This window comes from Haliotis asinina, chromosome 9 (genome assembly GCF_037392515.1).
Source record: "Haliotis asinina isolate JCU_RB_2024 chromosome 9, JCU_Hal_asi_v2, whole genome shotgun sequence".
Lineage (NCBI taxonomy): Eukaryota > Metazoa > Mollusca > Gastropoda > Lepetellida > Haliotidae > Haliotis > Haliotis asinina.
In genome coordinates, this window is record NC_090288.1 from 60,082,334 (window position 1) to 60,110,232 (window position 27,899).

Below are 27,899 nucleotides of genomic sequence, written 5' to 3' on the forward strand. Positions count from 1 at the left end.
TGTTTCGTTAGCCACCCAAAGTGGGATACATAGTATCCCACTGGCAAATCAAATCACGGGAAAATGGAAAAATATTGTCAAAAAGGTTATAAAGTTATAAAATGAATTTTAGTTCATCGATGATATATGACTAAGTAAGAGTCTGCCAAGCATTTATCTTTCTGCGTACCCTGCTAATATGCCTCATACTTTGATCTCTACCTATCTGATAGCGATACACGGAATCGATTACAAGACAGATAGAGTTGCTGTATTCTACTTTCCCTTTTAGCTGAAGGTAGACGCATGGCAGACATTTAAAAACGTGATGATTAGATGATTAGGGTGACTTGCCAGAGAGTCCGTTTTTGACGGGATACTCTGGAAGCCTAGCATGATCTCGATTTTAATATGGTTCGCGCTATAGCTGCATGGCGGACAGTGATAACAGCAGAGGTTCTAGGTGATTAGAGGGGCTGTGGGGTATCCCAGTGGTTAAAGCGTTCGCTCCTCACGCCGGAGTCCCGGTTTTGATTCCCCACATGGGTACAATATGTGTGGCCCATTTATGGTGTCCCTGTCGTGATACTGCTGGAATATTGCTAAAAGCGGTGTAAAAACATATCCGCTAAATCTTATAGTTTGACGCTTCTATTCCTTACTTCCGTGTCGTTCACTTCTCTTAGCTTTGTTTGACCTTCTGATTGCCATATTGGCAAAAAGGTGAATAATCATTTATTCAGACTGGCTGTACAGCTGGTCCGTCCATCGTAGCTATTTCAGCAAATGTATTTGTCGGTGGCTCACTACACTTTACTACCACTGTGACAGTCATTCATAAACTCATGACAGAAATAATGGCATAAAATACATGTTTTATACACAATACAGAACTTAGGAAGCAACTAGGAACATACATAAAACAAGCTCGAACAGGTGTCACATATTGAATGTAAGAATATGTACAAAACATGATCAATGCAAAACGATGAAATGTACAAAATATGAATGATTTTATGTGTGTTTTTATAAATGAGTTAGTTCAAATCGGCAGTATTTCATCCATATCGTGAACAATGCAATAAGTAAGTTTAAGACGTTTAATTACGAGATATCATGAAATTAGAAATCCCGCATAATGATAACACCCGTAAGTCATTAAATACTACTAAACATGTTTTTGCAAAATGTTCGCTCAGAGATAAATATCTCATCTACTCGAGCACGTTTATGTGTAACTAAATTGATCAATGGCTTTAATATTTCGCTACAGTGGTCGTAGTTTATACACATTCTCTGGATTAAACGATACCATTATATTCTACATACAGCGACTATAAGTTGGTGAGTCAGTAATGAAGCATGCGACGGTATGAACAACAAATGCCGTTGACAAAGCAACCTAATTTGACAACGGTTTAAGAACACCTGTGCAATACACAAGAACTTGATATCCATAAAATCATATACTTCAGTATTACATATAACCTTTAATCAGAGTACGTTCAAAGGGTAGTTACAACCGAACACGTGTCAACTGCTAGTTCAGGAGGACATTACATGTTCAGACACTTCACAGTCCCAGGAATTGTACATGAATTATGTAACATTAAAATGCGGCTCATCTTTCATAGCATGTACCCCTCTAACAACGGGACGTCATGGCGCAGGCAGGTGCCGAGTGGAGCATATGAGAATATTCTGATTCTTGGAATTTCTAGATATCGATGTTCGATACTGCCAAGCACCAGGTAAGAATACATGTCCTGTATCTTCCTGGGTCAGTAGAGCAAATCATACAGGCATATGTACTGAGCAAAGGTCGCAGAAACGCGTGAATGTTTTGGTACGTCTTAAAATTTTGTTGTCATGTTTCAACAACGGGACTCTTGTGTTTGTGTTTCAGTGGTGTTCCCTTATATTCAATTTGTGGTGTGCTCTGTGTTGTACTACAACCTGCTTTGTCACCAACGTTTGTTGTGGGCGAGATTTTGTCTTGTCACTAATGAATACTGTATATAAAGAGTTTGAATCAATATCACACAATCCTATCTGCTAATGTGTCCCGATTAATGTATGTTCTGTGACAGGTACTGTTTGTGTGGTATACGTGGCCACGGTATTGTTTGTCCTGTAGTTGGTATTATCACAGCAACACACAGGTCTCTGGTGTTTTTCCCTAGACACATAACGCAGGCTGTGCCTCCGGAGTGAATTAGTGACATCAGCGAGCACTGCGACGTGGTCGTCGTCTGACGTCCGCCATCTCTTGGTCTGAATGGCCCTTTTGTCTCCGCCGACTGTTAGGGACAGGAACAGTATGAACGTAATACAACAGCAATCGACGTGTCATGAAACAGGACTGTCTCTTTGTCTACATTCCCCTTTACTATCAGGAATGTCTTACGATTGGGTGGAGGATAGACATATGGTTAAAGCGCCCGCTCGTCACTTTGAAACCCCGGGTTCGATTCCCCACATGGGTACAATATGTGAAGCCCATTTCCGGTTATATCGAGGATGGTTTCTGTGTCCCTTGTCGTGATTGGTAAAAACGGCGTGAATCCATACTCACCCGCTCGCTTAAAATGACACGCTGGCAATAACAAATGACAAAGATAAAGGTATATAGTGACTTTGGTTTTCCAGCCCTTTTAGTCTCCCTGCAAATTCTCTTCGTTGCAAACTCTATACCTCAATACAATCCCAGTTCAATGTATATGGTTTCAAAACACAGGCTCACTAGAGGCCAAACTTCAGCAAATCCCATTTCACACATTTCAGTGACTCTAAGATACTTCAACACAAAATCAGAACATCCTGGCAATAACTTGACAATTTCCCCTTTCAATGAGATGTTGTCGACCTGCTCCGTCCCGGCCACTCTATCAATGACGACACTACTCACCACCTCCACCAAAGCGCAACGCCGACACCAACGACGGCCAGCAGGGGGAGCAGCACCGCCAATGCTACCCCCCATGGTTGTATTGTGGACTGACTGGCACTGGCTGCTGGAACAACAACATTTCAAAGAATGGCAAAGGATATTTTGTTGCATACTATCTTCCATTTTTGCAATGCCCAGGAGATATTACAATTGCCGAAAATTTTAAGAAAGTGTTCACTTCAAAGAGTGATTGAACTAAAACAGTCGCCGAAACAGTGTATGAAATCGCATGAAACAAACATTTCTGGTTTGTTTCATTTATGGTCACGTTGACACGTGACGCCTAGATTCTGGTTGGTACGGGTAAATGTTCCAGAGGAGTGAGTGAGTTAATATTTAAAGTCACATCGACCATATTACAGCCATATCGTGACTAAATTCACCACAAATACGTGTAACGTATAAAAACCTGTCAACGAAAGACAGCAAGACCAATTAGAACATCACACGCAGTAGATTCTCCCTAAAACTGGATTCATATATTTCTAAAACTGGATTTACAAATTCGGACAGGACAGTGTACAAATGGTCTTTAGATCACCAACAACCGAAGGTAGATCACCATACTAGGAACCATGGGAACTTACAGTACTTGCCACCTGTATGGACCCAAACTGGATTTACACCATCCCTTCAGCGGCTGGCGATGTAGGGCATACCAAGCCAAACATTAAAAGAACACAAATACTACATCTTAAAAATCTGGTAAGTTTAAATCTAGTTGTGAAAGCTTTGGGACTCACGTATCCTCTCAGGAAGACAATAATTGTACAATACTTTAAACCCCTTTGACGATCCAGCCACTAACCAGTTAAGTCACTAATTCAAACGTCCAATCTTAAAATATATAGCTATTTGCAAATCTTTTAACAAATCTAATTCTTATAAAAATGCTGTAATTTGTTTCAGAGGAACAAACCAGAGGGTGCATTTACAGACGAAAGTACACATCTCACGCCTTGGGATGTTTTTTCCGCAAAAAACTTATATAATGTATTTTTTTCATAAAAGTGTTTTGATTGTTTCTAGGTAACAAACATTCGTTCGTGTTTACATATCACCACAAATATCCTTTAAAGTGTTGCGCGAGGGATATGATTAAAATCACGCTTTAGTTGAATCAAAGTACTACTACTGCACTACTAATACTTTTTGAAAGTAACGAACATGATGGTTACCTGTCATGCATAAATCCCCTGTCCATCCAGGAGCGCAGTTGCTGTTGTTGCAGCGCCCAGTGGCAATATCACAATGCTGATCCAGACAGTGGTCACACATGGGCCTACAGTGGATACCATTTGTCCCTTGCGGACAACCTGAAACGGCACTGAAGCGTTACTTTTGCTCACTTGGTTCGTTTATGCCAGTCGTCTGGCCAGCCACTCTGTCGTCTGGTCAGTCACCCTGTCGTCTGGTCAGTCACCCTGTCGTCTGACCAGTCACTGTCGTCTGCTTCAAGGTTTGTCTGTCCATGGGTGTCGTCGCCTTCTTTACGCGCCGACCTAATTCCAAATGTGTCCTTATCGACTACGTCTGGTTATGTTGTCTTTTCAGATAACTCTTCAGTTTCGCCATTGCTCGCACAGGATCCGGTGTCTGGTGTCTGAATACATCGCACGGTGAGGTTGACCACTACGTCCGTGTCCGTCCTGACGTCGTGTTTGGGTCGCCTTTTTCATTTTCTACCAAATATTATCTCTGGTGTTTAAACCTGGTGACTTTCTCCAATTACACGCAGGGACACTTTTGCACATTGGTATATAGTCGAAAATTTCAAAAATCACCATTCGTTTCTTACGATATATTTCTCGCACAACATTGTTTTACAATTACTGTGAAACCCTCCATTTAAAAAAAAAATCCACGCACAGTCCTCCTTGACAGAGGATAGTTCACATTCTCTCGTGATTCTCCTCCGTTCCTTACACGACGCTACTCGTTTCTTACGATATATTTCTCGCACGACCTTCTTTCACAATTACTGTGAAACCCTTAATTATTAATACATCCCCACACAGTCCTCCTTGACATAGGATAGTTCACATTCTTTGGTAATTCTGTAACAATGTGTTTCTTCAGCGAGGTCCCTGTTTGACAAAGATGAACAACGTCCTTTTCGATGCTGAGTTTGCAGACTTCAGTCGCATCGATTTTTTGAGAAAAAAAACAAAGAAACCGAAAAATAGTCCTAGGAATCCTCAACCATCTGGCAATCTACAATTTTTTTGTCGTTCCTGATATATTCTCGTAAGACAATGTGGACATCGGATAAGAGTGAGCAGGCGACAAGTTTACGAGCAGAAACCACAAATTCGTGGACGTCGCGTGGAATACGGCGCGAGATGACAACGCTAAACCGACGTCATTCAGAACGACAGCGACAGCAGAATGCCGTTTACTTGAGACAACAGTCTGTAGTAGTGTATATATTCCACAGCCTCTAACAACTATCATGCCTTTGGAGCCTGACTCACCTCCATGGCACCTTGGTGGTTTGTACCCGTCCTGGCAATGACCGTCAGGACACAGACCAGACGTCTTGTCACAAACTGCGTTGTGGCGACACATCCCACACGGAAACTCACAACTGCTGCCATAGAAGCCGGCTGGACATTCTGAAACAAACCGTAAGGTGATTTCCTCATGGACTCACGTGGAAAATTGTTCAGACGAAAGGCAAAACCAGAAAATTATGACGATCTCAATCCCTCGATGTATCAATGTCTCATTGAAAGGCTGTCCCTGTGTATACAACTCTGATGTTACCTGGAGTGCATGTTGTGTCACTCAGAGGACTGGAACCGTCTACACAACTCTGATGTTACCTGTAGTGCATATTGTGTCACTGAGAGGACAGGAACCGTCTACACAACTCTGATGTTACCTGTAGTGCATATTGTGTCACTCAGAGGACAGGAACCGTCTACACAACTCTGATGTTACCTGTAGTGCATATTGTGTCGTTGAGAGGACAGGAACCGTCTACACAACTCTGATGTTACCTGTAGTGCATATTGTGTCGTTGAGAGGACAGGAACCGTCTACACAACTCTGATGTTACCTGGAGTGCATGTTGTGTCACTCAGAGGACTGGAACCGTCTACACAACTCTGATGTTACCTGTAGTGCATATTGTGTCACTGAGAGGACAGGAACCGTCTACACAACTCTGATGTTACCTGTAGTGCATATTGTGTCACTGAGAGGACTGGAACCGTCTACACAACTCTGATGTTACCTGGAGTGCATATTGTGTCGTTGAGAGGACAGGAACCGTCTACACAACTCTGATGTTACCTGTAGTGCATATTGTGTCACTCAGAGGACAGGAACCGTCTACACAACTCTGATGTTACCTGTAGTGCATATTGTGTCGTTGAGAGGACAGGAACCGTCTACACAACTCTGATGTTACCTGTAGTGCATATTGTGTCGTTGAGAGGACAGGAACCGTCTACACAACTCTGATGTTACCTGGAGTACATATTGTGTCGTTGAGAGGACAGGAACCGTCTACACAACTCTGATGTTACCTGTAGTGCATATTGTGTCGTTGAGAGGACAGGAACCGTCTACACAACTCTGATGTTACCTGTAGTGCATATTGTGTCATTGAGAGGACAGGAACAGTCTACACAACTCTGATGTTACCTGTAGTGCATATTGTGTCGTCGAGAGGACAGGAACCGTCTACACAACTCTGATGTTACCTGTAGTGCGTATTGTGCCACTGAGGGGGACTGGAACCGTCTACACAACTCTGATGTTATCTGTAGTGCATATTGTGTCATTGAGAGGACAGGAACCGTCTACACAACTCTGATGTTACCTGCATATTGTGTCGTCGAGAGGACAGGAACCGTCTACACAACTCTGATGTTACCTGTAGTGCGTATTGTGTCACTGAGGGGGACTGGAACCGTCTACACAACTCTGATGTTATCTGTAGTGCATATTGTGTCATTGAGAGGACAGGAACCGTCTACACAACTCTGATGTTACCTGTAGTGCATATTGTGTCACTGAGAGGACTGGAACCGTCTACACAACTCTGACGTTACCTGTAGTGTATATTGTGTCATTGAGAGGACAGGAACCGTCTACACAACTCTGACGTTACCTGTAGTGTATATTGTGTCACTGAGAGGTCCCGAACTGTCTATATAACTCTGATGTTACCTGTAGTGTATATTGTGTCATTGAAAGGTCCCGAACTGTCTATACAACTCTGACGTTACCAGTAGTACACCTTGTTCCCTTGTATCCCGGGACACAGCGGGATGGACAGGAACCATCAACATTGTTGCACGTGACGTTGTCGGCACAGTTTCCACACTCTGATGCGCAGTTGTCCCCATAATATCCATAAGGACACTCTGGAACACGTTGATAACCTTTTGTGATTTTTAGCAACACAGGGCTCAATATGTGGCGCCTTCTTGTCAATAGACCACAAAGGTACAAACTTGTGCAATGTTATCTGCTTCATTGTTTGGAATTTGAAATCCTTAATGATGTCTAAATAAAAAAAATAAACAGTAAAGTGGAAAATTAAAAACTAATTAATCACCCTCCAAGGCACGAAATCATATTCTACAGCTTATGTAGTAACAGTTAACCAGTTTGGGATTTTTTTTAATACGCAATCTCTTTGAAAATATCTGTTTTTGCAGAAAGTATCTGAAACATTCCCCAATCCAATCCACCTATAAAATCGCCGGGGTAATAGCAAAGAATGTCACATTTATAGAAAATTGAGGAGTATTTGTTACCTTGGTTACAGTAATTCGAGGTCCATCCTGGGTCACAGTCACCTGGACACAAACCGGATGTCATGTTACAGGTCACATTGCCCAAGCAATGTCCGCACGCTGAACACAGTTCCCCGTAGTAACCTTGCCTGCAGTCTGAAATAGTGAATATGAAGTGGAATCTTCGCCTGCATTATCCCACCGAAACATCTCGACGGGAAAACTTGATTGATGGAATACAAATGTATAATTTAATTCTACACATTTAACGATAGTATCATGTTCAGAGTGACAGGAAGTAGTGTACATTATCCAGTGACATACCCATTTACATCATTATCCAGTGACATACCCATTTACAACATTATACAGTGACATACCCATTTACAACATTATCCAGTGACATACCCATTTACAACATTATCCAGTGACATACCCATTTACAACATTATCCAGTGACATACCCATTTACAACATTATCCAGTGACATACCCATTTACAACATTATACAGTGACATACCCATTTACAACGAAAGGTTTACGATAAGAATGGTTTGGGAAAAATACCGTTATAAACCGAAAGTGAACTAAGACCTCTTACAGTCTGTTTAAGATAACAATGCTAAATATGCTCCACCAATCCTATACTGCTGGTTGGCATTATTTCCGGTATTGCCATGCTTGATCTGTCTCACCTAGACACATTCTTCCCTTCCAGCCGTCCTGGCAGCCATGTGTGCAGGTGCCCGACGTCCGGTCACAGTTCTCCCCGTACAGACAGTGACCACACACCTTCTTACACATGGGGCCATAACGACCAACCACGCAGTCTGCCAGACACATACATGACTCCAAAGTAGAAATCTATATTTATTCATAACGGGAAATCATTAACAGTTTTATGACATCGGCTATAACTTGTATTGAAACTTTGGTCAATCTCCTGTGTACAATAATTACAATGCAGACCAAGGATATGTTTCAGGGTCGCTCAAGCCACTCTACACTTTAGTGGTAGCTATGGAAAAGACCGCAAAGATTACGGTACAGAGATAGTGTTTCTTCGTTTCAATACAAACGAAATCTGTACAAAGTGTATTGTGTCCGTCTTTAATCAAATGATCATTACGTAACCAAAGGAAGTACATGTAGTCTAAACAGGTTGCCTCCAAAACTCATCAGAGGAGTAGGATAAGCAGTACATTACAGACATTTAAGTTTTTGGACCTGGAAGAGATCGTTGCGAAGAAAGTCCTTTCACCTGCATTTGCATTTTGCTTTGAAATCGTTCATGCCCTGTATGGAATCCTCGTTACCTGTACACGTGTCGCCGTCGAAGTTCTGCTGGCAACCCAATGGGCACCTGCCAGTGGCTTTGTCACACACGCTCGTATTGGCACAGCGTCCACATGTCATGTTGCAGCTCTCACCATGCAGCCCTGCCGTGCAGTCTGTGAACACATTATATCGCAAACACTGCTTAAAAGGTAAGGTTTATAGCAGGTATGACCAGGATTTCCTGTCTGAAACTAAAGCACTGGGTTTTATGCAGTTTTATTTAGCAATATTCCAGCAAACTCAGGGCGGGAGCCACCAGAAATGGGCTTATTGTACCAATGATGGCAACTGAACCCGGGACTTAGGCATGGCGAACGGACGCTTTAACTACTGGGCAATCTCGTCGTCCCTTAAACACAAGGTAACATTGAAACGGATTTTCATTAGATGAAACAGTAATGAACGTTATTAGGCTTACTTTGACAGAGTTGACCAGTAAACCCCAGTTCACATCCGCCAGCGCAGTTCCCTGTGCGGACATCACAGGCCACGTTGTTGTGACACGCCCCGCACTCGAACCTGCAGTTGGCGCCGTATGTGTTATTGACACATGCTGGAAAGGGCGAGATCAGGATACACCTCTGTGTTATTGACATGAACACGATAAGCCTTTACTTCATAGACAAGACCACTATAAACTGCTTATTTATAGACAGGAACACGATGCACCTCTATTTTACAGACAAGAACAGGAACAATCTCAATTTTATAGACAAGAACGGGGCAAACTTCAGTTTTATAGACAAGAACTTAATGAAAGGACCTCTATTTTACAGAAAAAATTATAAGCTTCTGTTTATTTCCAGCTAAATATGTATGACCAGAAATTATTGAGGATGTAAAGATTGTAATCTTTGTATTCGTTCATTACCCAAGTATTAAATGTGGAAATTAGCAGAACATGATTCCAGATTCAAAGACAGGTGACAGTTATTTTGTCAAGTGACAATGGGCAGCACTGGGATTCAATGCGGCGGGGCATACTGCTTATCAAAGAAGTTGGAAAGTCGTGGTCCATGCTGTTCCAATATCAGACCGCCTCCTCTTTCATTTCAGCAATATTTGTCAGATTTTTCTCATTGACACTTTCATTCGTAAGTCCCCAAACATTTTGTTTTGGGATTTAGGTCCGAGCTATAGCTTGGCCAATCTAATGATGAAATATTTTAGGTCCGAAACCAGGCCTATGGATGCTTTGAACCATATTTTCGGTCGTTCTCTTTCTGGAAACTCCAAAAAAATCTCAACGTGAACAGATGGAAGCAAATGTAGTGTCTAAGATCACAGTTATTGGTGACGTCAAGCTAGTGACGACTGAGCTAGTGTTGCATGTAGACATGTATGTTAAAGACGCGTGCGTTAATGAAGATTAAAGTCTCAACGCAAAACAACTGTTCGTCTACTTCTCAGTAAATGTCCCTGACGTTGAAACACTTTGTACCGCTCACTGTTCATATTCCCTTCACGGAAAGAGACGAGGAGTCACGAATGAGGAAACAGCCACACATGACTTTCATCTGGGAAATTCGCATTGTCCCAGTTATAATGTCTGTGCTGTAAGCACCAGTTCAACCTTCGCTCTTTCTGTTCAGGTTTATGATCGGTGATGGAATTTCTCGACTTTTCTGCCAACCCATTGCATGGAGCTCAGTTCTAATTGTCTCCTTACAGACAGCCACAGTTCATCTATCAGTCACATCGAGCCTTAAGTTTTCTAAACTCCATGGTTTGTTTTTAGAAACAAGAATACCGAGTCGCCTCTTGTCACCGACATTCAATTTTCTGGGCCTACCTGCGCCTGGTGCTCAGTGCCATATCCATTGGCCATATTTTACAGATAAACATCAGACAATGGGATGCCTCTTCTACTTAAAACCACTTCAGCTGATCTGATGTCCCTTTTACACTACTCTAAAATCAACTTCCTCTTCCCTACATTATCCGTACAAGGATCACTGAAATTGTCGTCTGCGGGCAAGTAAACAAAGGGGAATAACTCTTCAGAAACTAATGAAGATGATTAACTGAGTTGTCGCTCTTGAATGAGACCAAGACTTAGTACTTGATAGCCGGACAAGGGGAGAGGATAAAATTTAATATGAAAACATATTTCTACTAAATCTGGAAACATCAGTTAAAAAGAAAAGATATTTATAACTTAAAAAGACATCTTATCCCTATATGAGCATACTAACCGCCCTTTACTCAGACAGAAAGTTGATCTACGAAAATCACCTTCACAATTACAAGTATTCCATGACCAAACCACAACAACTTAGTTTTCTGGAACTGTGAGAAGTATACATCTTAACACGTTCGTAAACATGAACTGGTACCATGACCTTGATGCGCTCTGTCGACTTACGTAACGGTGGAGCTACATGTTATGATTCAAAATCTTTGTTTCTGCGATAATGGTATGAGTGCATGTTTTATGTACTAAGGGATATACGTGCGATAATATGATTGACCGCGTGCATATACAGGGTGTGTGAATACAACCGCTACCTATTCATGATCAACTATCATCAAAGGGAGTTATATTTTGTTCTAATAGTCAAGATTAATACTGACAAATAACCGTACATACTCTATAGCACGTATATGGGTTCACAACACCTCTCTCAGCAATACCTCTGGTACTATATATGATTAATATTGATCAATTACCGTACATATTCTATAGCACGTATATCGGTTCACACCACTCTCAGCAATACCTCTGGTATTATATATGATTAATATTGATCAATTAGCGTACATATTCTATAGCACGTAGGCACCCGTGGCGAGCCACCTCCTCGTGGTGGGTGCTGGGTAACGCCAAGAGCTCGCCGACACCCCCGTTGTGGACCCGGGGGGATATTTGGTCCACCAACCCGTTTGCCGTGGGTTGCGGCCCTGTGTCGGTGGAGGACGGGAGTCTGGGGGTTGAGGGCACTGGGGGCCTGCAATCGTGTTCCCTTTGCCCAACATACCCCTTCGACCCTTACTTCACCTAGACGGGTGGTTGAATGGGCCCGGTTCAACCAATCGGCTGGTCATGCCAAGCCCTGTGTATGGACTATATATATGTCAATGCACAAATTTTATTTGGAATTGTTTGATTTTCGGACTTGGCCTTATTATTACAGTGGCGTTATTTGGATTTTGTAATATGATAATTTGTACTTGAATTTTGCCTAGAGTCTTATGCCCAGAAGGCGGTGGCTCATGGGCCAATCTGGTGGATTAGTTATTCATAATTCTTCCGCTAGAGTATATCATCTGAGTATCCTTGGTGCTGCAAGTCGGAGACCCACTAGCGTTTAGCACTGTCCTTGTGATACTCCGTGGTGGGTGGGGAGCTCAGATGATGAAATCTAACTAACTAAACATGGCTTACGAAACCCCTCAAAAAAAGAGCAAACGTCAACTTGATACTGATCCCGTTGAAACTGACCACAGACTGCCCAACTCAATTGATTACTGGCCACGTTTTCTTGTTGTTGAGACTATTGACAAGACCCCTTTAAAGTTGAATCCTTTTGCCGTAGCTAAAGGTATACAAGGCATCGCTGGTGATGTTAAAAACATTAGGCGATTACGTTCCGGTGCCCTTCTGGTTGAGTGTGCAAAAAGACAGCAAGCCACCAATCTTATGAGCACAGAATCTTTTGTCGGCATTCCAGTTACGATCTCGGCTCACAAAACACTCAACACGAGCAAAGGAATTGTCAGGGACCGTGAACGTTTGTTTGCTGACATGTCAGAACTTGACATCGCCTCAGAGATGAAGGAGCAAGGTGTCCTTTTTGTCAAACGTTTTACAACCCGTAGAAATGATGCTACTGTCAACACAAACACATATTTGTTTTCTTTCTCTTCTCCAAATGTTCCAAAATCACTGAAAGCAGGATACTGTAACATCCAGGTTGAAATGTACATTCCAAACCCTCTTCGATGTTTCAAATGCCAAAAGTTCGGCCAAGGGGTTAATAACTGCACATTGTCTGTTGTTTGTGCTCACTGTGGTGAAAAGACACATACAACAGAAGATTGTGACAGTAACGTTAAGAAATGTACAAACTGCACTGGTGCCCATTCATCCTTTTCTAAAGAATGTCCTGTCTGGAAGTTTCACATGGAGATCAACAAAATAAAATTCACCCGAAACATTAGTTTTGCAGATGCCAAAAAACTGGTCCAAAGTTCTGAACCTAAAGAAAGCTATGCTTCTATAACTAAAACACCGTCAGAAGCAAGGATTACAAAATCAGCCACAAGCTGTCAAACTGACTTGACGTGGATTACATCAGAAGCTCCTCTGATTACTTCACCTACAATATCTACCCAAACGCCAGAGTCACATTCGTCCCAAATCCAATCAGTAGCATCATCTGATCATGAGGCATCTTCTCAGTCAACTCCAAAATCTTCGGAAACCGTTAAAACTAAACCTAAAAGGCCAGATCCTTTGAAAAAACTAAGTGGCAGAACCCCGAAAGGGTCACAAAACAAGATTCAGTTGTTTAATAAATATGGGTCACTTGAAGACATGGACGTTTCTGAAAACGTCCATTCTAGGGCACATAGCTTGTCGCCCTCCAAAAGAGTGCGGGGTAGATCCCCCATAAATCCCCCTAAAAGATAGTTTATTCCAATAATATTGTACAGTGGAACTGCAGAGGATTGAGGACTAATTTACATGAATTACAGCTATTAGTCCAAGATTTTACACCTTCAGCGTTATGTCTCCAAGAGACATATTTAAAACAAACAGATACATTTGACCTTCGTCATTTTAATGCATATCATTGTTTTTCACCTCCGGGTGATAGGGCCACTGGAGGATCATCCATTCTAGTGAGACAAAACGTTATTCAAAGCCCTGTTTCACTTAATACTAATATGCAGGCTGTTGCTGTGAGAATTACTTTACATGTAGCATTGACGCTATGCTCTCTGTATATTTCTCCGTCTTCGACGTTTCCTAAAACCGATCTCCAAGCTCTATATGACCAACTCCCGAAGCCCTGTATTATAATGGGAGATTTAAATGGCCACAACCCACTCTGGGGTGGTGTAAATACAAACACTAAAGGTAAGTTGTTGGAGGACTTTTGTTCCGACAATGACTTATGTATTTATAATGATGGTTCCAACACATATTTACACCCTGGTACAGGGACCTATTCTGCTCTCGACTTGTCATTGACAAATTCCGAACTATTAAACGAATTCGAATGGTCAGTCCACGATGACCTCTGTGGAAGTGACCATTTTCCTACTATGCTAAAAGCTGTAACTCCATCCGATGTTCCTCCATCATCAAGACGAAATTTTAAAAAGGCTAACTGGGCTTTATATCAAACACTGTGTGCTGAAAAACTTAAACCTGAACGTTTTATTGACGTTCCTGATGCTATTAAATGCTTTTCTGATGATCTGAATTCCATAGCTGATGAGTGTATACCAAAGTCCTCTGTAGTTCCACACATAACAAAACCATGGTTCAACGATGAGTGCAAACAAGCTAGGAAGGCAAGGAAAAAAGCAGAACATTATTTCCGTCGCCATCCTATGGTGCATAATTTAAATAAATTTAAAATTTCAAATGCTAAAGCACGGCGTACTTTTAGACAGAACAAACGCCAATCTTGGCAAAATTATGTATCTAAAATAAATTCTCGGACACCCATGCCCAAGGTATGGAACATGGTCCAGAAAATCAAAGGTAAAGGTACTATATCTACTGTCCATCATCTTAAACATGGAGATCAATTACTTACTGATAAATCAGATATTGCGAATAAACTGGGCGAAACTCTTGCTAAACATTCTTCCTCTTCTAAGTATGTACCTAAATTTCAGCAGTATCAAAAACAACAAGAAAAGAAAACTATTAATTTCAATTCTGATAATGGGGAAGATTATAATGAAACGTTTTCTATTCATGAACTCCATACTGCTCTTGATCAAGCTCATGACACTGCTACAGGAGCTGATAACATACATTATCAACTCCTGAAACACTTACCAGAAACCTGTTTAGAGACGCTCTTATCTATTTTTGATGATATTTGGACTTCAGGTAAATTTCCTTCTTCATGGCGTGATGCCATAGTAGTACCAATACCTAAACCTGGACGTGATCACGCGGATCCGTCCAATTATCGTCCGATTTCATTAACTAGCTGTGTTTGCAAGACCATGGAACGCATGATAAATAATCGACTTGTTTGGTACTTGGAAACCAATAACCTAATCACAGATATACAGTGTGGTTTCCGTAAAAATAGAAGTACTGTCGATCACTTAGTGCGACTGGAATCATTTGTGAAAAACGCACTAATTCATAAACAACATGCTGTGTCTATCCTTTTTGATCTAGAAAAAGCATATGACACAACCTGGAAATATGGCATTTTGAGAGATCTACATGATTTCGGTTTGCGAGGTCGTTTGCCTCAATTCATAGCCAACTTTTTAAATGACAGACAATTTCAAGTTCGCGTAGGTTCTACTCTGTCTGATCATTATAATCAGGATCAGGGTGTTCCACAAGGCAGTATTTTGTCAGTCACACTTTTTAGCATCAAGATAAATAGTTTGTCAAAAGTTTTAAACGATTCAATTGATGGATCATTATTTGTGGATGATTTTAATATTTCTTGTCGTGGTAAAAATATGCATACTATTGAACGGCAACTGCAAATGTGTTTAAACAAAATAAATAAATGGTGTCTTGAAAACGGCTTTAAATTTTCGAAGTCCAAAACTAATTGTATACATTTTTGCAGAACATATAAGCCACATAAGGACCCAGAACTATCTCTAGATGGCACTCCCATCAAAGTTGTAAAGGAGGCCAAGTTCTTGGGATTAATTTTTGACTCACATTTAACGTTTCTACCACATATCAAATCCCTCAAAACTAAATGCCTGAAGGCACTTGACTTGTTGAAAGTCGTTTCAAATTCTAAATGGGGAGGGGACCAAGCTACCCTCCTGCAACTTTATCGATCACTGATCCGGTCAAAACTTGATTATGGCTCCATTGTATATGGTGGAGCCTGTAAAAGCCACCTGAAACTTTTAGATTCTGTTCACCATCAAGGTCTAAGACTTTGTCTTGGCTCCTTTCGAACTTCACCTGTTGACAGCCTGTACGTTGAGGCCGATGAGCCATCTCTTGAGCAGCGACGTATCAAATTAGCTTTACAGTATGTAACAAAATTATATTCCAGTGAGTCAAACCCTGCATATAACTGTGTTTTCAGTCCTCTGTGTGAGGACTTATACAATATGAAATCTTCACTTGTACCGCCTCTTGGTTTAAGAATTAAACCATTTCTTGCTGCTGCCGGCATTGAGCTGGAAAATATAGCTCCTTCCCGTCTTCTCTCTTCTCCTCCTTGGCAGTTGGTTAGGCCCCAAGTGGACCTAACACTGACCACATTTAAAAAATCAGAAACTAATGAATTACAGTATAAACAAGAATATAATGAATTGAAACATAAATATAGCAGTTATAAATCCTTATTTACAGATGGGTTCAAGGTCGGTGGTGCAGTGGCTTGTGCCACTGTCATTGGATCCAGAACAATATCTTCTAGATTACCAGACAACAGTTCTATTTTTACCGCTGAGGCTAACGCCATATTAACAGCTCTTAAATATATTCAAAGACGCCATAAACATAAACAATATATAATCTATTCCGACTCTCTTTCTTGCCTTCAGGCTATTAAAAATCTTTCTTGTAAACATCCACTTTTAATAGAAATTATTGAATTATATAATGATCTTGCTACTGGCCAATGCGACATCGTTTTTTGTTGGTTACCCAGCCACGTTGGCATTTCCGGTAACGCAATGGCCGATCTTGCTGCTAAGGCAGCACTTAACAAATCTGTGACACCACTTCGTATTCCTTATTCTGACTACAAAGCTAGCATTAGAGCTTACACTCGTGATCTGATGCAGAAGAAGTGGGACACCCAAGTAGGTATAAATAAACTACATGAAATAAAACCCTACATTGGTTATACATACTTGGGTTGTCAGTCCATATTTGAAGAGGTCATCATGCGACGATGTCGCGTTGGCCACACAAGATATACGCATGAATATTTGCTTAAAGGTGAAGATCCTCCGTTCTGTATCCCTTGTGATGAAAGAATCACAGTCAAGCATGTCCTGCTTGACTGTGTTGAATATTCCATCACAAGGGATAACTATTTTAAATCGGGAACTATGAAGGATCTTTTTAGTAACGTTAGTAATCATTTAATCATTGCGTTTTTAAAAGAATTAGATTTATTACATGACTTGTAAATAGATAAATATTTTAAGATTGGAAGTCGAATCAGGAACTACGATTGTTAGTGGCTGTATCCTCGAAGGGGGTTGAAGTACCGTAAAAATATTGTCCTCCTGAGAGGGTACGTAAGTCCAAAAACTGTTGAAGTCAGATTTATTCTTCCACTTTTTTAGCCGTAGAATATGTGTCATTTTAATTTGTGGCTAATCTTGCATACAATCGCTAGCAGCTGAGGGGATGGTGTAAATCCAGCTAGGGACCATGAAGGTAGCACAGGTATTGTAAGTCCCCATGGTCCCTAGTATGGTGATCTACCCTCTGTTGTTGGCGATCTATGGCCTGTTTTTATATTGTACTGTCCAAATAATGATACTGTTATATTTTTACATTTTCCACACTAGTTTTAATATTAACTGTGATAGTCTAGTGGTTTTACTGTCCTTCGTCGACAGGTTCTACATAATATGTACACATATATATTTTTTATGTCACGTATGTTCTCGTCACGATATGGCTGCAACATTGCCGATGTGACGTTAAATCTTAACTCACTCACTCACTATAGCACGTACATGGGTTCACACCTCTCCCAGCAATACCTCTGGTATTATATATGATTAATATTGATCAATTAGCGTACATATTCTAAAGCACGTATATTGTTCACACCTGTCTCAGCAATGCCACGGGTATTTCATGGCTGGAAACACAAAGTATGCCTGGTTTTACATGAATCTTGTTTGTTACATATGCACGTCTTGGATCACTAATTAATAGTTATTTCGTAATCATGAGTTTCTCCATACCGGCAGCGTAATAATAGTAACTAACCCACACTGACATTGACCCCGTCAACCCATATTGTGATGCTGTGTTACGTAATAATACCTGCTGGTTTATCATACTATACTCAATAACGACATTTCAGGTAATCACAGAGTGTCATACCGTGCTGGTTAAACACGATTTATCTTAAAGTGTGATATGTCCAGTCGCTATGCACGAACTGTGTCCGCGTTGACACACACACTGGTCGAACCATCCTATGAAGCATCGATTCGTTATACATTACAGGTGCAGATGGGAATTCATGGAAGCAGAAAGGACAAACCTCATGGATGAACAACCACCTGAGTAAAGGAGTTTGTCCTTATCTGATTCACTAACGTTTAAACATACCATTCATGGCATAGCGAAGAAGTTCATGGAAGCAATCACTGTATTGTTTGGTCTAGTTTGAATAATTCCGATGACGACTACTACTACTACTACTGCTACTACTACTGCGGCTGCTGCTGCTACTACTACCACTATTACTACTACCACTACTACTACTACTTCTACTACTACTACTACTACTACTACGGAAATCCCTGTAACACTATTAACATTACTGGCAATGACTAACGTCTATAGGTCAAGCCATGTTAACTCACTTTCATTACACATATCTCCTGTGTATCCAGCACGACATCCCCGATGGCACTTCCCCTTGATGTCACAGTCGTCGTCAGCACACATCAGACAAGGCTCACACTGTCCGCCACGGAGGTAGGTACCCTTCCGACAATCTGTACCGACCGACAACATCCATCAGTAACCTTCTGACACCTTCCTGTCTGGCTGCACCAGCTTTGAATTATTTAACTGAGGATTATCATTTGAGTTTTTTTCAATGCTCACAAACTGATGGAAAAATGTCCTAGTGTTATACATGTTACAGACCACAATTATATAATCCACAAGAGCAGGAATGGCGCTGAGAAGCCTACAAACAAAATCAAGGAGAAACTAGGATTCGAACCCACTATCACAAGATTCTAACATGACCAACACTAGTCCGGCGAATATTTTGACAACATGATCCTGGTTGAACAGGTGTCCTACATTTTTTTAGGACATTTTTATTCGATGTATCATTACACAGCATTGTTTTCCGGAGTCATCTGTGCAGCGTTATGAAACAAACCGTCTTTTTCACAGGCACTGTGGCATAGTGTCGTGTAGTTATACTTCCTTGAAGCGGATAGTTACCATGACAACCAAGGCCAGTCCAGTACCCTTCACACAGACCGTCTGGACAGTTCCCTGTCCTCGTGTTGCAGGCAGATCCCTGGGCGCAGTGACCACACACACTGGAACAGTTCTGCCCATAGTAGCCGCTTCGACAACCTACAACAATAGAACGTAAGTGCATACAGGTATGGCGCGTAAATTATGTAATATCTAATATTAAATGTGTAAAGATGTTTCGTTAGAAAAGTTGCAGTTATGCTGCATTGCGACACAAAAACGTAACAACCAGCTAGTTGCTGTTCAACTCATCGTTCAGACATTCGGCTACTTCCTTCATCTGTTTATTTGTATTTTGTTGTTTAACGCTGCACTCAGCAATATTCTAGCTATATGACGGCGGTATGTATATAATCGGGTCTGGACCAGGCAATCCAGTGATCAAACAGTCTAAACCAGTCAGATTGCTTGACTAGATACAGGTCCACCAAACCTTTGACAAGTACCTGTTTACAGAAACACACATGCAAAATACTGACGACAATCTAGCAGAGCGATAACGGTGTCGGTGTATGTGCTCTTGTATAAAGGGATAAATATGAGATAATATGTCCGACCGTTGGCGTGTGCATACAGCCAGTTTCTTTATGTCTGATCTCTTTTTCATCTTGGAACTACTATTTTATAGACTATTAGTTTGTAATCAGGAGATAATAATCATGGTGAACAGGAACAACCATATCCAAACCGAAAGAGACCCACTCACACACTAATGAACAGAGAAAATCCATGGCCCTGGTCCGGTGCATACCTCGACCGAGAAGAGTCCACACTGTCACTGACACTAGCTCTTACCTTGAACGGACACGCAACTCGTTACAGCCGTTACAAGACATAACAGAATGATTCTGTGGCTAGAAAACGTCATGATGTCTTCACCTCTGTCCTCATCCCCAGAGAAACTTGGGTGTACGGTACTTTGCTTACAGCAACTCCCCGGTATAACGCGGTCCGACAAGAAAGGTAACAATGTAGGGCCTGGCGATAACGAGCCCTTCAAACAGGAAATGACGTCATGAAGCCCCTTTTTCCCAATCCTTGTTCGTATCTGCTTGATATTACATAGAATCTGATCTGATTTCTGTTAATCACTAAACGCTATATTACCTTGGTTGAATGAGATTAAACTTTAACAAATAACAGTCTGAGATAATTCAGTTGCTGAGCACGAAATGTATTTCGTGTTGACTTACTCAGTAGTTGATATTTCCGTCAAGCATGGAGTACACCCACACCAACTGTAGCCTGCGTACCCGGACAACAACCTATCAACCACCCACCTTGTGTACAGCTCTGTCCAGTCAAGCCTGGAGGACACCCACTCCGACAGTAGCCTGCGTACCCGAACATCAACCTACCAACCACCCACCTTTTTGTACAACTCTGTCCAGTCAAGCCTGGAGTACACCCACACCGACAGTAGCCTGGGTACCCGGACAACAACCTACCAACCACCCACCTTGTGTACAGCTCTGTCCAGTCAAGCCTGGAGGACACCCACTCCGACAGTAGCCTGTGGTCTTGTTGCAGACTTCCGTGACGTCATTACAACTGCAGGTGGCTTCACAGTCTAACCCGTATTTGAAGTCATCACACTCTGTAGTAGAAATGTTAACATATTGTTTATAGATAGATGGATGGACAGATAGAGGCTGATGGACCTACGGACAGAATGATAGATAGATATACGAGAGTTTTGTACTTTTGTACACATTTCACCCTGGGGCCAAGTGGTATGAATAGAAACCAGCAAGTTACTCTTCTAGTCAGAGTTGATTAATTTAGACTCAGTATTTACAATGTTTCATCTGGCCAACTGAGACTCATGGTGCTCTGATGTCATGGGATTTCTGTCATGCCAGTTTTATAAACTCCACCATGATACAGCTGACATATCTAACAGCTGTTGTCAAGGATCATACAACAAGTCAAAACTCCACAACTGTTAGTATCGTTTACCCCGGGACATGAGTGTCAAACAGCGCAAATTCACGTCTTATTGTCACGTTTGCTCTTCTTTGTCTTCTCCTTAGATCGATTTATCACCCCTGCCTTTCAAGAGGGCGAGTTGTGTCCCTTGTAGTGGCAACGCAAGATCCAACCAGATCGCTGTTTTCATTTCAAGTGACGTCATAAACTTAACACGTGGACGACCTGGTCGTTCACACTGAAAGAATTCGAGATTTATTCCTGCCAGCAACGCAATGGATCACTGTCTGTGGACAACAACATTTTCGGGCATCATCGATGTTTCATAAAACCAGCGATGAACATTTATACTTCTTTAGTCGAACGGGATATAATTATATAGTCGGCTTAAAAGGAAAGAACTGGACCTGATATAGACTAATGGGTACTTTTGCCTCGGGAAGATGATATTAATGAGAATCGATTTACTCTAAATATTCTCATTTTTGTCAACATCACACTATATTGCTTTAACCCCATCATGCGTACAATAATCGTTTGTGTTTTTACTTTACCATAAATTTCCACTTCACATAAACTGAGTATATGTTGTCCTTGTAACGAGGATGGGAGCAGAATGGACACATTAGAACCGGAAATGACGTCAGTGCAGTTGAAGTCAATGACAGCAGGAGGCGTGGCTGTGGTGCTGGCCTGGTAACAAGCACTGCCGTCTACTGTGACTTTGAATCCTCTAAGATAGTCAAGATCTGAATGAAGAGTTTGTGCCTTAAATCGTCGGGATAATATATCTGTATAGAGAACGACAGTATACACTACTCTACTAAACACACCAGTGTACAAGAGCCTCAGAACGGTGAATAACAAGGGTGCTGAAACACACCAGCACCATAATTTAAAGTTTGTCACAAGTGGCACGCACTATGCTGTGTTTGGGCGTTTGGATCAAACATGCTGCAGCTGTGTTTCAGCACCCTTGTTTTTCACTGTTTTGATTTCACTGTTTCATTTCACTTTAATCGAACAAATACTGAACCAGCTGATCCACTACCTGTTCCAACATGCCTTTTAACCCCCCACCCCCCCCCCCCCTTAAGCACACAGAAAGTTTATGTTAGAGCATTAATAAGTTTATATATGACTATCAAATCATAGGGCGTTCCCATAGTTTTCTGTTTGTAGTATACAATATAGTTTGTTATACACCTACCATTGGAATAATGCGTGCTTGTATTTGTTTAATGGGCTGTCGTAAAGGTTACAGCATGTACGCATGTTGATAATTGCCTTTCTGCTATTACAACACCCTGAACATACGGTGATGGTTGTTGTAGATCCTGAAGCTGTGGATGTCCCGAGTCTTCCCCAGGTTAACACTCCAGTACGACGAGGGTTGACCGGAGGCGGTGTATGAACACGACCCGTTTACACTACTGGTGTCCCCATCCACGGCTTGACCAGCTGATGTCGCACATTGAGGGGATGTTGTATCGACACATTCTGGCCCTGAAGACGTGCTGCTTTGTACGGCGTTCCGGTCCAGTGCCACATTAACTGAATAGGCAGAAGTAGAGAACTCAGTAAAGGCTCTTTCAGTCTAGTCCATATAAGTATTTGGACGAGTGATGATACAAATGTCAACGGACCCGTGAAAGTCCCGGGGTAGAATAGGCCTTCAACAACCCATGCTTGCTATAAAAGGCAACTGTGCTTGTCGTAAGAGGCGACTAACGGGATCGGGTGGTCAGCCTCGCTGACTTGGTTGACACATGTCATCGGTTCCCACTTGCGCAGATCGATGCTCATGCTGTTCATCACTGGATTGTCTGTTCAAGACTCAATTATTTACCGATCGCCGCCATATAGCTGAGTGTGGCGTAAAACTAAACCCACTCGCTCACAAATGTCAACGCCTATAAACACTGCAAATGCTCTTACGACTGTCATGGGCAGGTTATGACTCAGTCTTGCACCCTTGGTTCTGACAGAATCTACTCCAGGCGTATGGTTTAGTAAGAGAATGAGAAAGAGGCTCTGGAAGTCAAGTGACTATCATGCAATGAAATCGTATGTTTCGACGACTGTTTCGTTTTACTGTCAATGCTTTCATCTATTTAGAAAACCAGGTTCACTTGGGGGCAAATTTCAAACCACGGAAAGCTTGGAAAAGTAGCTTCGACTCACTGGGATTTGTGAATCACTGAAAGAAACAGAGTGAAATTGTTTTTCATTTTGTTCTCCCGCAACACATTCACACTGCATATACAGTTTCCTTATTGTGCTAAGTGTCTGAAAATAACACTGACTACAATAGTATTTCAATAGTTGGTATTGTCCGTGGAATATCTATAATTTCAGATATTCAAAGTAGCGAGTGAGCTTGATTTAGTGTGTTTTTAAGGAATATTCAAGCAATATCACCGCGGGGGACACCAGAAATAGACTCCACGTTGTGCCCGAGTGAGAAATCTTCCGCGTGACGAGCGAACACTTTAAACACTAGGCTAACCCATAAAAGTGCTGAAAAAGTAGCAACATCATCCGGCAAACAGGGATTCTAACCCTGTCACATATTTCCGGGATGTCAAAGGGTTGATGTGTAGAAAGGTTACGCTCAGCACTGCCACCATATCTTGGATTGAAAAGCACCTACTGATCTGACAATCGTCTCCTGCCCGGCCCGCTGCACACCCCGATAGGCAGCGACCGGTGACCTTGTGACACACCTCCGACATGTTGTGACAGTGACACCTCTTGTCACACTGGGAACCGAACCAGAAGTCACTGCACTCTGTCAGAACATGAAGAAAGTCGGACATCACATATATACTCTTTATAAACTAACCAGCAAAAGAAACTATACCAAAACTTAATTTGATAATTTGGACTTCATTCCTTCATTTATACACTGACTCAAAGGATCCTCCAATGAAACAAATGAGCGCATGTTGCCCACTGTCTTTTTTCATAATGGTAGTTTGTCGTTTTGTAACATCAGTTATTTCGACTTGGTATTATTTCTTCTGTCCGTTAGTTTGATACATACACAAGCTGTAAGAGACTGGTCTGTAGTGATGACACTTGGATAATGGTGATGACAATAATGTCAACATCAGATGACACAACTGAAAGGTGTGCGTGTGCAATAGGGACTTTCATTCATTTTGTGACATGCTTGTCACCACTGAATTTGAGTACGTGAAATAATTGTTGGAACAGACGTAGACAAGCATTTAATCTTCAAACATGAATGTGTAATTGCAATAGTGTGCTGGCATTCTCTGCCCACAGGGGTTACATCTTGCATATATTCCTACTGTTCGTTTGAATATATGACAAGTGTAACATCTGCGGTGTGCTGGGAGATTCAGAACCCAGTTCTTCATTTAGAGCGTTTGCATTGGAAAAAGGGCTGAGTGAAAAGAAACATGATGTTTTCAGGGATTGTGGGACAGACAATTGGAAGACTACGTTGGGGTCTCTCACCCATTCACCCATTCACCCATACACCCATACACCCCGGTAATAAACATGTATTCCCTGCACAACAGCCATGTCAGCTATGCATCTTCAGATGTGTTGAGTTGGCATATTAAAAGTTAGAGAGCGCCAATAAAGGCAATATGCTTCTATATTCTATATCATATTATGATGCAACCTATAGGTAGAGATATAGCATACGTTAGTAGGAACAAAGTCACGGGAAGATTTGGACGTGTGAGTGTCGGTGTGCTGTAAATGTTACACAGTCTACATAGACAAGTTGTGATTACATTTTAGTTAGTGTTGACTTACTAGACTCGGTTACAGCCATCCAGAATCCAGTAAAAGCTCTTCGCCAGCATACACTTACCGTACACTAGTACTTCACACAAGTCCAACACAGGCTGATACTGGTTCATGGGGCCCGGTGGACTAAGAATGGTCAGGTTAGCTCCGGTCAAAGGCTGCGCGCACGTTATATCAGCCACAAGGACATCACCTGTCCAGTTCTGACACCACTGGTCACTGACGTACAGGTGGAACGTCTTGAAATCCGATGGCTCTGAGTGGAAAATCAGGTGTCGCCCGGGTTACCGTTTGAAGTTCTTGAGAGGAAGTTGGACGAACGTGAATACATGACATGCTTTACGAATAACAACTTCTTTACATTCTTCAGGCGGCGTTTCAGAGCTTAATGCTTGGCCTTTCATTCATCTGGTAAGGAGCAAGGATTAACTTTGCAAAGCCCAGGATCCACCCAATGGTGTTGGATCGGGAACACTTTCTTTTTACAGAGCTATTTTTTGCTGATTCATCAGATGAAAGAAGGACCAGGAATTAGCTCTTAGCGTGGTATAAAGAATAAGAAGAAGTTATATATGTGTCATATATTCAGGTTACCGTTTGCCGTTGCAAACATCCAGTGAAAGGACAGTCTAAGTAAACTTAGCCTCAGTACTTTTCGTTACTCTCCACTACTGAGTCTAACAAAACCTTACGGGAAGTCGCGTCAGGTAACCTTTGAGATTGACCAATCAGAATACAGCTTACCAAATCGCGAAAGTGGACATTCGCACATACTTTTAGAACTTTTTATCTCGAAAAGTTCGTACCCGAACGATTCAGAATGCTGTTTAGCGTACGTTCGCTTCCGGGTGATGCACACGGCACCCGTCACAACCATGACAACGGTGAGTAAACAGTCGCTAAAAATGGGGTTTGGGATAATATTCAAGGATGTCATCTTAGGGAAATATTAGCTAATGGTAACCATATCAACAGAAACCCCAAAGCGCATATACTGCTGGTCAATTAACTGTGTTATATGCGGATTTTTGTTTGTGGAGAGATCTGTGTCAGTGACTTGAACATTTTGTAAGTCCCTCCGATTCCTAAGTAGGAGCCATTGTCTGATTGGTTAAGTCTATTTAACCGTCTCGCGTTTGATTGGACGGTCATATGTCAATCAATGGTTATGTGACGCGAACTTCTACTAGGGTTTGTTAGAATCAGTGGTGGAGTGTAACGAATAACACTGAGACTAAGTTTACTTAGACTGAGTGAAAAGAGAATGTCCATTTTTGTAAAAATAAATACACACAACAAAACTTGCTCTGTCTCTGAATAATGAATACTTCATCCACCTCTTCATGTAAGTTCAATAACAACTCTTGGTCGGTCAGTTCAAAGGAGTCATATTTAAGCCTACTAGTCAATGTAAAATCTGAGAGAAACTTACGATCTTCGTCAGTGTGAATGACCACGTGACTGATCACGTGATTATCACCAAAGTTGACACTCCATCTGGCGGTGGTGTTGTGGGGTACGGTGTGACTACACGACCCATGCCAGTAGGTGTGGTCAGCAATGCCGTCAACTGCCAGACTGCTGTTCTTCACCCCACACACATTACGGCCGAAATGTGGGTCAAGGGGTGGACAGAACGCAGTATCGTTGAAGGAGCCTGTTTGCTCTGTTGGTCGACCGAGAGCAATATTTCCTGGAACAACCATAAAACAGTATTGTCATTTGATGGACCAGGAACACTGTTACCTCGTGCAACTGTCTGACCAATAAGAGGATCGGACGAAAGTATTGAGGGACAATGTTTGGTATGTTCAGTAGTTGGATTGGGGACACTGTTATCTGGAGTGATAGTGTTATATGTGTTTAGTATATGGCTTGGGTGTATTGTAATCTGGCGTGACAGTGTAAGGTGTGTTCAGTAGATGGACTGATAGTGAATGGAGGCAGTTTGTATTGCGACAGAGTGTAAAGTGTTCAGTAAGTGGTCCCAAGACAGTGTTAGTGGTGAGGTCATAAAATTCTTCAGGTTAACAGTGGTAAATACATACACGTTTCGTCCGATTTCTTGTACAGACCCCTTCATATATTGTCACCCACTATCTTGCCTCATATGACCAATGGGAGTCCTCGTCACGCTGAAGACCCAACCACATACACTTACTGTCCAATACATTCTGCTTCGTAGGATAATAGAGAGAAATATTTAGAGGAGAATCTGCATGTACTTGAAATTTCAAAACTAAGTGTGTTCGCTAAGCGTTAGTTTGAGCTCAGCGTACGGTATATATACTTACGTCTGTGACAAAAGTCTCCGTCCCGGCCTGTGTTGCAGCCCGTGACACACGGTGTCGGAGAGTAGGAACACCCGGAAGTGCACCCACAGTCAGTGATACCTGTCGTGTGAGTGATTAAGAGGGTGCAGACATCACATACATAATCATAACAATACCTCAGCGGACTACGAGATGCAATCTGACGAGACAGGGCCAATAGAGAGAACAAAGGATTTCCTACAGCGACGACAGATGTCAAGACTGACGAGCGCCAGCCTGACCATATACACAAGAAATATGTGATCATTGCATCAGGATTTCAATCTTTGAATTGGCAATATCGAGGAAAATGTCTCCACTTTAACCATAAATGTTATCAGATGGTTACCTTGGCCACCGACCTCGATCACTGTAACGAAACCAGAGAAACACAGTAAAATAAAGGTCGCTGAATGTGTCCTCATGTCTCGTTCTGACATCTCGTTCTGTACACCAGTATACGGTATGGATGA

General features: G+C 41.8%; 1 protein-coding gene across 1 annotated transcript; it reads right to left on the reverse strand.

The window, feature by feature from the left end:
- Window positions 1-834: 834 nt before the first annotated feature.
- LOC137295895 (multiple epidermal growth factor-like domains protein 10) lies at window positions 835-27,887 on the reverse strand. Its single transcript, XM_067827461.1, has 19 exons — window positions 27,776-27,887; window positions 27,409-27,507; window positions 26,547-26,807; window positions 25,179-25,370; window positions 23,979-24,116; window positions 22,643-22,879; window positions 21,880-22,074; window positions 20,856-20,993; window positions 19,358-19,495; window positions 18,760-18,894; window positions 9,437-9,571; window positions 8,997-9,131; window positions 8,376-8,510; window positions 7,702-7,836; window positions 7,168-7,305; window positions 5,404-5,544; window positions 4,108-4,245; window positions 2,888-2,993; window positions 835-2,279 (listed from the first exon to the last, which is right to left on the reverse strand). Exons 1-19 carry the CDS (start codon window positions 27,864-27,866, stop codon window positions 2,204-2,206), a joined length of 2,763 nt encoding a protein of 920 aa, XP_067683562.1. The 5' UTR covers window positions 27,867-27,887; the 3' UTR covers window positions 835-2,203.
- Window positions 27,888-27,899: the final 12 nt, after the last annotated feature.

Coding starts and splice junctions, on each gene's coding strand:
- LOC137295895 (XM_067827461.1), bottom strand. CDS start 27,866: ATGTCAGAACGAGACATGAGGACACATTCAGCGACCTTTATTTTACTG. Junction 19,496..20,855: donor TGGACAGAGCTGTACACAAG/GTGGGTGGTTGG, acceptor CTATTGTTGTAG/GTTGTCGAAGCGGCTACTAT. Junction 8,511..8,996: donor CGACGGCGACACGTGTACAG/GTAACGAGGATT, acceptor TGTGTCTGGCAG/ACTGCGTGGTTGGTCGTTAT.